Here is a 17,290-nt window from a genome sequence, read left to right as displayed (position 1 = left end):
ATTGATGCTTTTGAGAACATACCAAAAACTCTCTTCTCTGTTTCTGTGTGGTAGGAGATCATTCTGAAGAGGGCCGCAGATATCGCAGAGGCTCTGTATAGCGTCCCACGTAACCACAACCAGATCCCATCCCTCGCCAACACGGCCTCTCACGGCGGAATGATGGGGGTCAACTCTTTCGGCAGTCAGCTCGCTGTCAACGTCTCAGAGACCTCACAAGGTATGTGGCAACAAATGATGATCAGCATGTAGACTGCAACGAACCCTGTGGAGAAATCTTAAATCAGGCTAAGGTGGTTAAGTTAGCCTAATGGTGCTTAGCTGGTCAGTTAGCTGATCATCGTTGACTGACAAGTGCCAACAAACCCTTAAAACGATCAAAACAGATACCCTAGCCAGTATAGCCAGGCTAGAGAACTTGCTAACCACTTTAGTTATTCATCTGTGAGTATCAAAATGAGTTATATACGTATCTAGAAAAATGCTTGCGACGATTAGCGAACATTAGCGAGCTGCTAGCAGCATGAATCATGGCACAGGCCGGTTGCAGCTTTATCTTTCCTGGCTGTGTATAGCATAGATCCCAGGAGGTGCGTGACCCTGTCCCCATCTCTCCGCTGCCAGCCTGCCAGAACACGCAGCGCTATCTCACACACTGCATTTAGCCAGTGTACTGATAATAGGTTTACACCTGTTCCATTGTTGCCTCCTCTCAGGTCAGGACAGGGAAAAATCACACTGGAATACACGCTAGAATGCTGAATATCCTCCTTACATACATGGAGGTGAATTTAACGCACAGCTGTGTGGAACGGAAAGGTTAACACATTAGGCCTATAAATAGCATATATAATTAGCATTAACAACTTCGGTGATGGCATCTACCTGAAAAATGTAAATCCCGCATATTGTGGCACTTTTTAACCAATGTCTCTCCGTCCGCAGTGGGCTACAGTCGCAACACGAGCAGCGTGTCGCCTCGCGGTTACGTGCCCAGCAGCACCCCGCAGCAGTCCAACTACAACACCGTCAGCAACAGCATGAACGGCTACGGCAACACGGGAATGCCCAACCTGGGTGTGCCCAGTTCACCGGGCTTCTTGAACGGCTCCTCTGCAAACTCTCCCTACGGCAGTAAGTATCAAGGTAATGACGAGCCCCCCGCTCTCTGTGTCCCCACCTGTGCTTCCCCTTTCTTTTGACACTCCTTTGTTGTGGTTCTGTTGGTTGTTTGTTGTTTTTGTTTTTTTATCTTTTGGGAATGTGTGCTACTGGATAAAAGGAGGGGTGACTCTGGAGGCTGAACAACCGAGACATTTAGCAAATCCGACCAATCAAAGCAAAACAAATTTCAATTATAAAAGGAGGCCACCAAACAGCACTCAAAAAAAAAAAAAAAAAAAAAAAAAAAAAACCTAACTAAAAATACATTAAAAAAAAAAAAAAAATGTTTTCGGCAAAATTACCCAGTCAGAGTCGATAAGAACGCCTATTATCCAGAAAGTGGCCAAGGCAGGACATATAATTTCCCATTCCAACTCCATTTACCTGATTTGCTCGTTTGTTTTAGTCCCCCCCCCCAAAAAGACCCGCAACCCAAATTTCCCCCCCACATTCTCATAACCATTTCTCCCTGATTTGTTTTCATTCCATGAATATGATTTGAAAAAGAGGCGAGGCCCGGCTCTCTAACTCTTCGTCTGTAAGAAGTGAACTCTCTCTGAGTGGTGACTATGTCTGCTTTGTTGCAGTAGTTCCGTCGAGCCCTACCATGGCAGCCTCTTCGGTCAGCCTCTCTTCAAACTGTAGCAGTACACACGGCATTTTCTCATTCTCACCTGCCAATGTCATCTCTGCAGTGAAACAAAAAAGCGCCTTTGCTCCAGTTGTCAGGCCCCAAGCATCTCCACCTCCTTCTTGCACCAGTGCAAATGGCAATGGACTTCAAGGTGAGAGCCGAATCCCTGCTTTTAGTTCGCCCCGCAGTTGCCTCACCTGTTGGGTCGCATCATTGCACTCTGGTAGCCAGAGACGCCACCCATCCGCCATCCGCCGCTTAACGAACATGGCCTCCCGCCCGCATCAATTATGCATTCGCGTTTGGATGGGCGGATGGATGGACGGATGAGTGGTCGAATAAGTGCAAGAACGCATTATGCATGCGGGCATGTAGAATGCATGTGCATGTGTGGGTGTGTTTATTGATTTATTTATCTTTCATTAATGATTAAGCAAAGTTAAGTGTCTCGAGAGATTTCGTACTCGAGTGGCTGGGATCGCTATAATTCGGAAACATCTTGCGCGAATAAAATTGATGCTCCTGCTCCATTATTCACCGGCCTCTTTTGCATTCAAACTGAGCTGAACATATGTAATATTCTCTTCATATACTATTTACCTTAGCTGTACACGCTGCCCCCTGGCCCTCAGAATACTGTAGTCAGTTAAAAATTCATGTATCCTACAATAGCAGTGCAGAAGGGCAGACATGTTAACGTCTCGCCGTGCTCGCTCACCCGACGTGGACTAACATTGCCGAAGAGGAACTTAACAGCAGAAGAACCGATTATAACCCAGGTTGAATGTGATTATAAGAAGAAAGAGCGAGAGGGAAAGAGCACACGTTATTCTCGGCAGGGCGGCGTCGTTCGGCAAATTAAAGACTTACTCTGGCTGTTTAGTGCGCTCGTATTTGCTCTCCGTCAAGGCCCAGTTGTTTGCTTTGAAAACATGTTTTAGCCATAGCGTGTGCAAGCGAGATTAATAATGTTAGACCTAATGAACTGAGAAATTAAAGTTCATGCCGCTACATGCATCTACTTATTAATATGTGGTTTGCAGAAATTAATGAGGAATGCCACAACATTAGATGCCTTGGCAAACTTAAAAGCACTCCAAGCATGACTCTACAAATAAGTTGAAAGCGGCAAAAGAGCTTTTTTCCTGTTTTCCCTCCCCTGGCACTTCACTAGACACCTAATTGCGGAAATGAGCGGAGCGAGCGAGTACATCAATCTTCGGACCGAGAGGTGGGCGTTCGACGACCTAGTCCGGCTTTCTTTAGATGTCACGATAAGGAGAGATGGGGGGTGGGGGGGGGGGATACGGGCTGACAGAAGAATGCAAATGGTTTTCCAGCATCCACTCGGCTCCGGTAATGGCAGGAGGGAGCGAGCGAAGATTTCAATTTGGGCAAAGCCAAGGGGTGTCTGGTTGCTGACTGAGGAGGGGAGACCGTGGGTCTACGTGACGTTAGCAGAAGTGACCGTGTTGTTTCTCGGCTGTCAGCAGGGACCCTCTCCTGGGAGTCTGGCCCACTGTTTGCCATTAACAAAACGCTAAGAGAAATATCACACATGTGGGAGCCAGGATGCTTTCTCCTCAAAATGTCAGAAAGCTCCTCTTTCTAAAAGTGAAGTCTTTCCAGCACGTCTTGTTGGTGAAGCACATTTCACTCAATCACTCCTACCCCTCCCCCGCCGGCCCCCGACAGCAACAGCCTCCATTTTACAAACATCCCCAGTGCCTTTCGAGTCGAGTATTTTGTGAAATGCGAGTGACATACTTACTGGTGTGCTCTTTTTTTGTCTTGGGACCTCCCGTGCTAAAATTGTTTCTCTTTCTCTTCCAGCTATGTCCGGACTGGTGGTCCCACCCATGTAAATTGCACTCCCGTCCCTTGTAAAGCAGCCGTCTCCTCGCCGGGGGACGAAGCGTAGTACGTTATACGGAGGATCCTCCTCGAAGTCGTCATTCGTCATGAAGTTAATCAGCAGCTAATTCTGTTATTCAGAGGAAAAAGACACTTTGTTTCAAAGAGTTTATTCGAAATTGACATGCAAATGAACAATTTCATTTTATTGACTGAATCTCTTGTCATATTTTCACGATCTTGAAGGGGGGGAAAAAAAAGAACAAAACGTACCTATTTTGTATAAACATTTCTGGTTTAATCTTGGCTATGTCTAGTTCTTGCTATGTGTGGGAAGAAACATTGTGGATATGCCATTTGATGAAAACACTGATAAAAAAAATGTGTAAGAATGTTTCTCTTTCACCGATGTGCTGCCGCTGCACATCTTCATAATGTGAATTCATTTTCCTTTTTTATTATTGTTATTTTTTGTTTATTGTTTTGCCATTTTTTTTTTATTGTGGTAATAAAAAGGGGGCCAATATATACAGAGCCAATAAACTGGAAATAATATAAGATATATGATTTATAAATCAAAAAGAAAGGCAAGGAAGAACGAACGGAGCGAGAGGAGATCTAATCGTTCAATGAACTTTATAACTTATTGTAGGTAGAAGTTGTAACTTTGATATTGCAAAAATTCTTTTCTTGCCTTCAACAAGCACACTAACAGAGACGAAGCGCTACTATCTGTTGGTTAAAAAAGACAAAAAAAGAACAAAAAAAAAAAAGAAAATATTTCCACTGCTAAAGCTTCCTGTAAAGCGAGTGTGATCTGCAATGTTTTTCAACTTTTTGCTAGCACTGTATACTATTGCATTCTTAGGCTACTGTGAAGTCTGTTTCTTGTACCAGAAAGTTGTCCTTATACCTCTAGCTCCTTACTCCCTAATGTGTTTTGTATGTGGTTATACAATTGTAGACTTTTGTGATTTTGCCAAAGTTGTAGCTAAATATTTATACACTTGTCTTGAATTTTCCAGATTCACTTAAATATTTAGTACAGAGTTTTATTCCTACAGTTAGGAGTAAAATTGTCTTATACATTGCAACACTTTCACACAAACACTTGCGGTCACTAAGGGAATTTTTTGTAACATATCAATTATAAATATTGTATTTATCTTTGAAATTTTGTATATTGCTTTCCATCGTTTTCTTTAATCACACGTGTATTGTTTTCCACGGCCGAAATTACGATGAAGGTTTAGCCAAGAATCATCGCCTACATTCGATGTTTTGTATCGTCTACACATTTCATTTGTAAATCAGACTTTTTTTTTGAATGGCATCAGACCTTCCGTCCATTTTTGTTCGTTTGTTTGTTTGTTTATTTGCTATTTCGAGGAGCAGTCAAATCCATTGTTTATTTTTATATTAATTTTTAAGTTATCTAAAAAAAGTACTTTTTTGAAAGGAAACTGTTTGTTGTATAGTCAAATAAATTGTTTGTGTCACCTGGCTGTAATAATATTAGTAGATAAAGTGCATGTCAAGCCACCCCAGGGGGGGAAAAATCCAATTGTGGTTGTAAATTTTGTTTTTGTAGAATGTAAAAAGTCATTTTTACCTGCCACCATGACTTTGCCACATAACTCAACCATGTTTACAGGGATCAAGAAGGAAAAAAAAGGAAAGAAAAAAAATATCTGCAATGGAAATATACATCAGTTACTAATGTTTATTAAAATATGTCAGAAAAAAGCTCTGTCAAAGGCTTTCCAGTGAATCTCCTGAGAGGAACCTTTCTGCTGTTTTAATGACAAACGTTCACCACAGTGAATCTCATTATTCCATTCAGATCAATGGTGTAAAAAGCACAAACATTTTTTACTAAAATAAAAAATAATTATTGTGACCCCTCATCTTTTTGGACTATTTTGTCAGTTTGTCTTTTTTAACATTAATTTTACCCTATTCCCTCAAGTAAAACAGCGTTCAAAGGGAATGAAAACAAATGAAAAGTTAGTTTTTGTATCATATGTATGGATAACAAAGATGAAGATGTTCTATATTGTAAATGTCATTTTGTAAGTAACCCATGACACCGTAGCATAGCCGAAATCATATCACCTTCTTACACTTTTCTCTTTCAATAATATTGATTTTCAGAGTCGTGCCAAAATCCGCAAATGATACGCAGTGATTTGATCTTTTCTTTTTTATATATATAATGCGAGGCTTTGTTTTTGAGCTCTTTTTCTTTGCACTTCAGGCTTTGTAAATGTTGTAATGTTCAGCAGTGTGCTACTCTTTCTGTTTCAAACCAAAAGCGGATGTTTCCTCTTGGCAATCGGCACACAAGTTTCCTTTAGCTGCAGGAAGCAAAGGCAGCTGTAGAAGGAAAGAAATGATGAATGTACAATGTATTTGCTTTGTGATGGCTCAACAAAGCCCGGCCAAGTGGAGGAGCCGTTGAGGTCACCCTGAAAGTAAGAAAAACCCAAGGTTACGTGAAGTGCATTTGTGGATTTCATCATTTCTGCAATCTGGTTTTGTCTTTAAGTCTAATTACGTCCCCATCCTCGGAAGATTTCACTAAACATGAGCTCTGTAAGAACAAATGCCTTTTTTTTCCTGGCTCGTGTATGGTTTTATTTGAGTTGTTTGGCCACATTTCTACATTTTGTTGTACAAAGTTGTTCATTTTACATAATATTTAATTAAAGTATTTCTTGTCTGTGACCAATTTCTCCCTGCAATCTTATTTCGGTCTTTTCTCGCTCTAAAAACAGCCATGCATCCAAAATAAAATAAAAAATACCTATGAGAAGGAAGAATCTACAAAAGTTTTGCAAAATAAAACAATACAAGTTTTGTTTATTATAGTGATTTTTATCATCTAACTACTTCTACTTCTCTAAAAGATGCATATAAACGGAAAAAGCCGTTTATGCCGATTGGTTGATATGACGTTCCAGTCATATATTAAAATATACAGTTATTAGTTATACTGCTCAACACCCATGTAGACGAACTACTGACCTTAGTTTAAATGTCATGCATGGCGTCTTCTAGCAGAAAGACGGACTTCGGGAATCTGCTTAGAAAAAATATTAAAGACAAAAATGAAGTAACTATTAACAGCGTTAAGTACAGTCTCTTGTACCTTATTGCTTAAATGGAATTAAAAAATAACTGAGAGAAAATTGAGATATTCAGCAAAGTAATGCATTATAAATGTCAGGACAAGGACATAGACAAAATGCCAACAATAAACAAGAAAAAAAGTCCACCTGTAGGCCTGTCACATCTGATCGGTATAAATGCTTGCGGTTATAAAGCGGATCCGCTAAGATGGCGGCCCCGTCTCTCTCTCTCTCTCTCTCTCTCTCTCTCTGGCCTTGGCCTTGGTGTGGCATTGGCTGAGACTCGTACGGCCCGGTGTTTTTGGGTGAGCCGATGACACGAGGCTTTCATCTTCCACTTCTGTGAATTCCTAGAAGAAATGACAGTCTCCAGGGGTGGGAGGCCCTCCTGGTCAATGCATTGATCCCTGAAGAACAACTGCCATTTCGCGCCGGACACTCCACGCGCGCTGTTTTGGCCTCGCTCGATAGGGAGCCGGGAGATATTTCTCTGCGATTCATCCAGACGGCCGACTTGTGACAACTGTAAAATGGAAAAAAGTCTCGGTTCCATCAACATTAACAAGACATCATTAGTAGAGAAGGTGCACCTCTTCATCAACACATGATGTGAATTACAACCTGCAGAACCACATGGGGTTTGTCAGTCATGCATGCATCATTAGACGTAGTGCTCGCGGAGGGTGAACGCAGAGGACAGTGCCGGTGCTAACCTTGTTGAAGGTCATTAGTGAGCTGACTGTAGAATTGAGCTTCACTGTCTCTGTCTCATCAGGAATCTGCTCCATAACTGATTCAACTGGATGCCTCGTTGAGCCCAGTGTTTGAAATGTAAGTTGAGCAATTACAGGCTAAAGGAGCCCAGTCAGATCTGATACCTACAGCAGCTAGCGCTGGGATTCATAGCTTCTTTTAAACGGGCTGCATTTAACAGTCAAATGGGCCTTTTCAACCTATTTTGGAAGAGTTTGAAATCAGACTTTTGGTAGAATAGCTGAAATCAGTTCAACTATATATTCCATAATCTGACATATTTACAAGTGAAATGGGATATTCAACGAGAGGAAGCTTGAACTTGATTTCATCCATCAGGGAATGTGAAATGTGGTCAGATGGTTTAAAAAGAGGAATTCGTGATGTCAGCCTAAAAGTTTTTCAGAGGTGCATCAAGTTATTACATTTTAAAGAAAGATTATGAAGGCAAATGTTTTGTGTTGATAAATTATTCACAATAAGGAACAGGGTAATTCATTATGGTAAGTTTTGATTTCATGTTAACTTTAATTTCAAGTGTCAAGTTTGGATCCTTTATCATTTGAATTGCTTGGTGAGATTGCTTCCATCCATCCATCCATCTATTTATCCATCCATCCATCTATTTATCCATCCATCCATCCATCTATTTATCCATCCAGCCATCTATCTATCTATCTATCTATCTATCTATCTATCTATCTATCTATCTATCTATCTATCTATCTATCTATCTATCTGTATCTATCTATCTATCTGTATCTATCTGTATCTATCTATATCTATCTATCTATCTATCTATCTATCTGTATCTATCTGTATCTATCTATCTATCCATCCATCCATCCATCCATCCATCCATCCATCCATCCATCCATCCATCCATCCATCCATCCATCCATCCATCCATCCATCCATCCATCCATCCATCCATCCATCCATCCATCCATCCATCCATCCATCCATCCATCCATCCTCAATTCAGCATAAATGGCATAAAGAATTCAGAATGGCATAAATCCCTGGCAAAATCACTTCATTACAAAATCTTACTGAGGGGTTAACTAGAAACCTGAATAAAACAATAAAAAAAGTTTTGTTTTGCATAGCACTGGCTAATGTCCTCATTTCGTGCCCTGAAGACCGCCGCAGTGTGCTTGGCGACTTTCTAACCGACTGCAAATAAAAGTCGATGCATTCAACGGCCAAGGTTATCACTTTTCTAAAAGAGGTGTTGGAACCCTTCATAGTTCATAGTCATGGTCTTCAATCCATACTCATCTGCACAGTCCTAGAAGAATAACCTCCCTGCTTTAAAACAACCACGTATCTTATCTGTCTTTCTGAGTGCCTCCGGATAGCAGGTCAGAAAATGTCAATTTCTCATCAAGACAACGGCGCTCGCCGCGTGTTTTCTTACTCACAATGTGGACAATTAAGGGGAGGCAGAGTCTCTGCATAACTGATTCGCAGGTTATTATGCGACCGCCCGCTGGCATAGATCAGGGCTTCAGTCAGATAACAGGCCCGGCTGATAGCCGCAGTGTCAATATGCCAAAGAACAGCATTTGAATGTGATCTGTTGTGCCTATTTGCCTGGACGGGGTGATCTGTAGCCAGATAACTCGAGCGTTTACCTGCTGAGGACACTGCACGGGGCCTATCGGTGTCTCCTACAATTAGCACAATGAACAAACTGGACAATAGTCTTTATACGGGCCCGGAGAATGAAATCGCCTGTTCTACCCTTAAATAGCTTCTTTTATCCGCCGAAGAAATTGCTTCAGAGAAAATCTAAATTCTATCAGAGGTAATAAAACATCCCCCAATCAGATTAGGGATCGATTTTTGGTCGCCTGCCATTCGGGCAAACGTCCACTGTTTGAGACGGCTGCTGCTACGCTGTACGTGAGCATCTGTTTCTTCACAAGTATATCAATCTTGTATAACCAAATAAAACAAAAAAAAAAGACAAACAGTTACATTATAAATGTATGAAGGAGCATTTATCATCCTCCAAAGCAACTGATGGCCATTGAAAGTACCGCAAATGCAGATCATCCAGCGTGCGCTGTGGGAATACGCTAATGTCCGATGTTGTGCTTCAACTACAGTGCGGAACGATGCAACTATAAGCTTTATGGAGTTAGAAATAATTATTCTGTGCTCCATCACCAGTCATAAAGACATGAAGTCAGGTCCGCTGAAGCAATTACGGCGGGCAGCTGCCGAGCTGAAGCGCGACGCTGTCGTACTGTCCAGTCCTGCCGCATGTTTTCCCAGTATTAAATAAATGCAAGGACAGAACCTTCCTCCTGTGTTCTGTTGCGTCTTCATCAAAGAGTGGCCCCTGATCGGCCCCTGCTCGGCCCTCACCTCACTCAATCACACAGAAAGCCTCTTTATTACGACGGCCTAATGGCCATCCTCTGCCATAGTTTTTAATGCGAGCATTAAATATTTATAAAACCTGAGTCAATAATCCTTCATAACCTCAGTCTGGTGGAGACGGCCACTCGTTCATTTACTGCGGCCCGTGTGCTCTCAAATAAAGGCAAAGGTCACGAGGTCACGCAATCAAAACGAGGCAAGGCAGGCAGGCAGCAGGCATCTGTTGTCATTATTATTAGGACAATTAGTTTTGCAGTCACAGCAATTTTGATCAAACCATGACGATTTTGACATGAAGTTGTGCTTTATTTTTTAAACAACGTGCTTAAAGGTTCTGTCTCCTTTTTTGGGCCATATTCTAATCGCTAATATTAATATCGCTATCCTCTGTGGAGTCCCATAATGCACTGTAACAAGTTCAGTAATTAAAATAAAATAATAGAAATAATTAATAATAATAACTATAAATTAATAATAGTTGTGAAACATACACACATGTCTGGTTTACTAACTTTGTGGGGACTCTCCATTTTCATAAAAACTCTCTCTGTATGATTTATAAGCATGTTTCCTCATGGGGACCTCAATTTAGTCCCCATGAGTCTGTGTGCATTCAGGATGAAGTCCCCACAGGGATAGGGACAAACACACACACACACACACACACACACACACACACACACACACACACACACACACACACACACACACACACACACACACACACACACACACACACACACACACACACACACACACACACACACACACACACACACACACACACACACACACACACACACACACACACACACACACACACACACACACACACACACACACACACACACACATACAATCAATTGATTTCCAACTGATTTTCATCTTTAAAAAAAGAAACTTATTTTGTATTTTAAAATGACTAAAACAGTTTTGAGTAAAACTACACATGAGGTTAAATTAGTGCTTTACTAGTAAACAAACAAAAACACATGTGTGATCAGTATCAGTTTTAGACTGAGAGCAATTAACAACAGTCTGATTTTAATCTGATAAACCACCTAAAAAGGTTGTTTGATTCGGGTTTGTGAAAACAATTGTCCTGTGAATAAAATGAAATGAAATATAATAATATATATATTTGCTGCCTGTTAGTTCATACAAGGGGCATGGATGTGAATATTAAATCATCACAGTGATAACATATCACATAACGTCACATAATTATCAAATCTTTAAAGCCATACAGAATTTAACAGAAATAAAATAATATATATATATATATATATAAAAAAAAAAAAAACTTTTAATCTCCTTTGCGTTTCACACACACTTAAATATGGCACTTCAAAATTTTTGTGGTCAAAGATGAAAGTATTTTAAATTGTTTACGATGACTTTTCTTCTTCTTTGCTTTCACTTTATGGAAAAGAACAGCCAAAACCTAACATCTCATTTTGTTTTCAATGAATGAAAGTCATAGGTTTGCTGAACTCCTCTTAGTGTTTGATTTGGCAAGCTGTACTTCCTAAAATTGGGCATTTCATAAAGACTTTTTAAACACAACAGCCTGGAGATAAGCGTTTGAAAACAGCAGCTTGAAGATGAAAAGCCCTTGACCTCTTGTAATCGCGTGTCATGGACTGTTCCCTGTTAGCAAACCCCAGTCAGCTTGTAAATTCCTGTGCTCTCAACTCTGTCTGCAGCTATAATGTCTTATGAGTAACACCATGACACAAGGCCAACTGCAGCAACACAACAGACCTTCATCTCGTCTGTTCCTTTCTTCTTCCCTACTTTCTTTCAGACAGTGATATCGGCCCCCTCACATTCCGGCTCCATGGCACAATCTTTGTTTATGCAGGCCCAATTGTCGGTACCCATGGTGATCTTCATGCCCATCGGAGGCAACTCTCTCCCGGACACCCGACACCAGCTGTTCCTACGGCCCACTGTAGACACAACTCTCACAGCTCCAGACAGACCACTCATAATCACTCATAATGCACATACTGAACAACTGACACCTAAAAAGAACATAAACAGATGTGAAACTGGCAAATTAAGATTGTATACGCATTTTTGCACAGGCACATGCTCACTTAAAGGGATAGTTCACCTAAAAATTTACATTTTCTGTCATCACTTAACCTCATGTCATTTAAAAAGAAAACTTACAGTGACCAGGAGCTGTCAAATTTGGAATTCCAAAATCTACAATTTTTATGATTGCCTTGAACCGAGTTGCTGTTTAATGAAAAATATTACGTTAGCCTTTATTATGATGGTCCATTTTAGACATTTTACTAACAATATGTAACTTTGCAACTACTGTGGTGAAACTCGAAAAATTAGAATATTGTGCAAAAGTTCATTTATTTCAGTAATTCAACTTAAAAGGTGAAACTAATATATTAGTAGACTCATTACATGCAAAGTGAGATATTGCAAGCCTTTATTTGTTATAATTTTGATGATTATGGCTTACAGCTTATGAAAACCCCATATTCCAAATTAGAATATTATATGAAATCAATTAAAAAAAGGATTTTAAATACAGAAATGTCGGCTCTCTGAAAAGTGTAATCATGCATATGTACTCAGTACTTGGTTTTGGTGCCTTTTGCATGAATTACTGCCATGAATTACGTGGCATGGATGCTATCAGCAAAATATAAAAAAAATATCCGAGTTTCACCTGTATGTTAGAGTATCAGTAGTCTATTTGTAGACTGTAGTAGACTGTTAGGTTAGGGTTAGGTAGGCTTTGTGGAATAAGTTGACACACTTGTTAAGCAGATATTATACACTCCTCAAATTACTGCTATTTGACATGTAGTATCTTATGTACTTTTATATTTTTAAATGTAGATAACTTACTTTGCAACTACATTTTTGTTAATAATTAAAATAACTATACACAAGTGCAGAATATGGTCCCTTTAATCAATGCATTTGTATAATCTTGACATTTGTGATGGGAAAGAGCTCATTTAAAATGATATTTACAATTATGCATGTCTTTTATTGGATCTTGGCATATGAAACAATAGTTTGTCAGTTGCAGATCTGGTCTGGTTAATCAGAGAGCTGCACACCTTCAAACGCTCTTGTCCTTCACAGCTGCAGGTGATTGATCTTCAGTGCTCTATAGTTGAGCGGGTCTCGTGGATAATTGGATGGATGATATGATTCATTAGGTTAATCAATTGAGCAATCGTTCTGTAAATCACTGGGGCTCGTGATTCATTGCAATCGATTCCTTGACAAACACAAGCTTTGATAGATAAAAATAAATAAAAGACACCTTTTCACACCCCTCACACACTCCGTATTGAAAACATTTATATCACAACAGCGGTGCGTGTTTATAATGCTAGATCATGGCTGTGGTCAGAAAGGGATGGACATGGTCAGCAACAATACTCAGGTAGGTCTGGCCTTTAAACGATGCTCAGTTGGTACTAAGAGGAAAATATTCAATACATCAGCGTGAACCGTTGATACAAGGCAGGATGGATCCATCCTTTCATGTTGTTTATGTCAAATTTTGACCCTTCCATCTGAATGTCGCAGCAGAAATCAAGACTCATCAGACCAACGTTTTTCCTGTTCTTGTGCGTTCAGAGATGCTCTTCTGTGGTAACCAGTGGTTATTTGACTAACTGTTGCCTTTCTATCAGCTGGAACCAGTCTGGTCATTCTCCTCTGACCTCTGGCATCAACAAGACATTTTTGCCCACAGATTGGCAGTAAGCAATTGGCAACAGTCAGTCAGATCAACCTGTGGTAGCGCACCCACCCTCACATCTTAAGCATTCAGTCCAGACTGCATCTAGACCAGTCTGAATTCAGTGACATCTGATCTGTGCTTCTCTTTTTTCCACAGCACTGTGAGAAAGAGGCTTATCCAACTCTCTCTCTCTCTTACTGAATAAATATCGGTGTCTCTCCCTCACTGGGGCTGAAGGGACATTTAGAAAACTTACCGGCTTAGACTCTGACTCTCTCCCTCTCTCTCTGATTCATTGAGTCGAGTTCAGATAGTAAGTCATAGTGCAGATAACCACGGGGGCTTAAAGACCTGAAAAAGAGGGAATCCTGAGATGCTTAGCCGAATATAAATGCTAAAGTGACAATGAATCACAATGGGGAGATTAACCTTTAAGACCGGATCTCGTCTCGGAGTGCAGTGTAGTGGCTTACTGTACTGAAAGCTGGCCAGATTCCCGCTGTACTTAGATAACCGCGCTAGGCTATGCTACACCGCCTCTAGGCCATTGTCTGGGTTCAAACAGTCAAATGTTTCGGTCAAACTGGGTCTTTCTACTTATTTAAAGGGTGAGTTGACAAAAAAGTAAAAACTGCCATGTCCTTACCCTCATATCACACATTTTTCCCACATGGAACACAAGCATTCTGCCAATCTTTTCCACTTTTAACAAAAGCAGCTGGTGATAGTGGCTGTCAAGCTAGGATTAAAAACGTTTTGGTGAATATATACTAAATTGTGATCGGTTTCTTACACAAACCACTCAATAGCTTTGGAAAACTTAGGATATAAAATACGTAGAATATAGCACAAGAATCACATGGAGAACTGTTATGGTACTTTTTAGATAATCGATGGTCACCATTTAGTTTTGTTAGCTTAAGAAAAATGCAGATAAGAGCGTAGTAACCATAAAAACAACAAAAAGTAATTCTACTTAAACATTTTTTCTAAAAGTCATCTTTTGAGATACGTAATATTCATGACACAATCCACAGTTAACTTCCTGAAGAGAGATGACACTGAATCAGAAAATGTGTTGGCTTAAAATGCATAATTTTTTTCATATTTAATAATACAAAAATATATCAATTTAATATTATACAATTACATTGTAAAATTACAGTCATGTAATTTTATTCAAATGTTACAACAGATTGCTATTTTAAAGACTGTTGTTATAATGCATCAAATAATCCTGAAAGAAAAATGCACCATGGTCTCCAAAATAAATTTTTGATCAAATAAATGCAGTCTTCTTTCAAAATTGAATATTACATTTGATATTTATTTATGTATAATATGCATATATATATATATATAGTTGTTGCAACAAAGTTTTAGGCCAAATTATCCAATTTAAAAAAAGGCCACTGGTGTTTCTCGAAACATTTGTTTCAAATGGTAGGAAAAGCTAGGAAACTGTTTGATGAACTAAAGTGATAGGGAGGGAGGGAGGGAGGGAGGTGTGTGTGTGTGTGGGGGGGGGGGCATACAGTATGTTTTTGGCGTGACATTAGAGCGGGTAAAAGATGACAGCATTTTGATTTTTGGGTGAACCCTCTCTTTAATCATCTTGCTGTTTAGCACAAAGACACGCTGAGCCAGACAGCCCGTGATCGCTCTGTTGATGTTTGTAACATCATAGGACACACTTTTTTTTATCTTTACACAGTTGTGCTATGGTTGTGATTTCTCTCTGTCGAAACAGGTGTGGATTGTTTGACTACAGTTTACGACTAATCTCTATCTTGCTGACTGCGCGTAATCTCTGGTCCAGATCACCACCCAAGCACGGCGAGACTGCGGCGCGGTAACTGCTCGCGTTTACACCGCTTGACGCTCGTCTGGTCAGGATACCACCCTGCAGAGTTTCCCCCTGTGCTGCCACACTACCGTAAGAGGCTCGTGTTCAGCTGTCTGCCGAGACTGGGAGACTGCGGGTGACTTTGTAGTCGAGGACAGATGGTGAATGAGCTCTTGTGTTGGAGCAATACAACTTGTTTGTGCTGAGTCTGTGAAAAACATGACATCAAGGCCTGTCTTTCTTTACCTAAGCTTGTAGTGATGAATAATATGAAAGCATGCGGGGAGAGAAGTTTAAGTCGTCCTGAGGCCGGGTTTAGGTTTTCGTGTTCTAAGCAAACAGGAATCGAATACATGTACGCATACAATACATGCATTACCTGTGCACTTCTGTACACACTGGAAGCGTTTGTAACATCCTGAACGCATGGGTAATTCTAATTATAAAGCCATACAAAAATTCAACAAATATGTGAGATGTGTATGAATGCAAGTGTGCAGTGCCGTTGTATACGGTACTTATCCCATCTTAAATAAGAAAAAGAAAGAAAGAAAGAAAGAAAGAAAGAAAGACATTTATTCTCAGGCCCTGTTCACACCTGGTATAAAGAAGTGTTTTGGTCGACCAATTCACAAGTGGATGATGCTAAATAAAGGTGTAAACGGGGTCTAAAATGTTTTGAGCTTGTCCACTTTTGACCACTTCGGTCCTATTTACACCTGGTATTAGGAAGCGGTTTGGTCTATCGGATCACAAGAAGAAGAGGGAGACATTCACATTTACACCTGGTCTTTTAATCTGTCTCTTTTGTCCACTTTTAACCACTTCTGTCCTGATTTCTTCGAGGGGAAAAACATACAGCGAACGGCAGCTTTCGTTTCTGCTCTGACAGCCGCATGTAGACAAGCTCAAAATGTTTTAGACTCAGTTTACACCTGTATTTAGTGTCGTCCACTTGTGATCCGATCGGCCAAAACGCATCCTAATACCAGGTGTAAACAGAGCCTTCCAAATATTTTGGATTTCATTTCATTTTTGTTGTTGTTGGGTCTTTGAATGCAACAATGCATTAAAATCCACGTTGTGTAGCTGGAAGCACTCGTGCTCACGTCATGTTTTTTTGAAGGATCATGTGACACTGAAGACTGGAGCAATGCTGCTGAAAATTCAGCTTTGGTTACAGGAATAAATTACATTTTAAAGTGTTTTAAAAAAAATATATATATATATTTTTATAATTTCACAATATCACCGTTTTTACAGTATTTTCTGATCAAATAAATGCAGCCTTGATGAGCATTGGAGACTTTGAAAACATTTTTTAAAAATGACTGACTCCAAACTTTTGATCAGTGTACATAGTATGCTTCCCAAGTGTAGTGGTGCTCACTGCAGAGCCAAATAACGTCCAGCTCCCCCTTCCTCGACGTAATGGGTGGAACTTGATCTAGTTATGTTCAGGGATAGAGTGTGTAGGGTTAGGGTGTGGTTGGACCTTCAAGCTCCACCCATTACGTGCAGTGAGCAGCCTCTCCCCCAAGTTGACTTCCTAACATAAAAAAAAATAAAAAAATAAACAAACATACAGTCATTGTTCATACTGTAGCTCCAAATGAAGTGCATTGAACTCTGAATTGGCCCTGTCAGTGAGGCGACGTCCATTAAAACATGTAAACAAACTACAAAACATCACCAAGGACGGCAACTTCCCAAAGTCCCACCGAGGTCCTGATGATTTGACAGAATCAAGGACAGCCGCCAGACAGCAATGTCGAACGCGTTTT

General features: G+C 40.2%; 1 protein-coding gene and 1 long non-coding RNA gene across 22 annotated transcripts in view; one reads left to right on the top strand and one right to left on the bottom strand.

Moving 5' to 3' along the window:
• ebf3a (EBF transcription factor 3a) overlaps positions 1-5,557 on the top strand; it is a 92,065-nt gene extending 86,508 nt beyond the window's left edge. For 4 of the 20 annotated variants that reach the window (XM_079594708.1, XM_079594707.1, XM_079594705.1 and 1 more), the window contains exons 13-16: positions 55-220; positions 946-1,134; positions 1,860-1,949; positions 3,632-5,557. In XM_079594708.1, the coding sequence (XP_079450834.1) occupies positions 55-220; positions 946-1,134; positions 1,860-1,949; positions 3,632-3,663 (477 nt within the window). In that variant the 3' untranslated portion in view covers positions 3,664-5,557. Of the gene's footprint in view, positions 1-54; positions 221-945; positions 1,147-1,751; positions 1,950-3,631 lie in introns of all 20 variants that reach the window. The other 16 variants (XM_079594721.1, XM_079594720.1, XM_079594717.1 and 13 more) reach the window with 5 other exon arrangements.
• The window catches only part of LOC306989239, a 94,025-nt gene that overhangs the window by 22,991 nt on the left and 53,744 nt on the right, over positions 1-17,290 (bottom strand). For both annotated transcript variants that reach the window (XR_013795602.1, XR_013795603.1), the window contains exons 3-6: positions 6,931-7,306; positions 6,680-6,734; positions 3,570-6,120; positions 23-265 (exon numbers count right to left, since the gene is read on the bottom strand). This is a non-coding gene — a long non-coding RNA (uncharacterized lncRNA). The remainder of the gene's footprint in view (positions 1-22; positions 266-3,569; positions 6,121-6,679; positions 6,735-6,930; positions 7,307-17,290) is intronic.

This window comes from Phoxinus phoxinus, assembly GCF_949152265.1.
Source record: "Phoxinus phoxinus genome assembly, chromosome: 21".
NCBI lineage: Eukaryota > Metazoa > Chordata > Actinopteri > Cypriniformes > Leuciscidae > Phoxinus > Phoxinus phoxinus.
The sequence above is the reverse complement of the archived record's forward strand: the minus strand, read 5'-3'. Positions and strand labels throughout refer to the sequence as shown.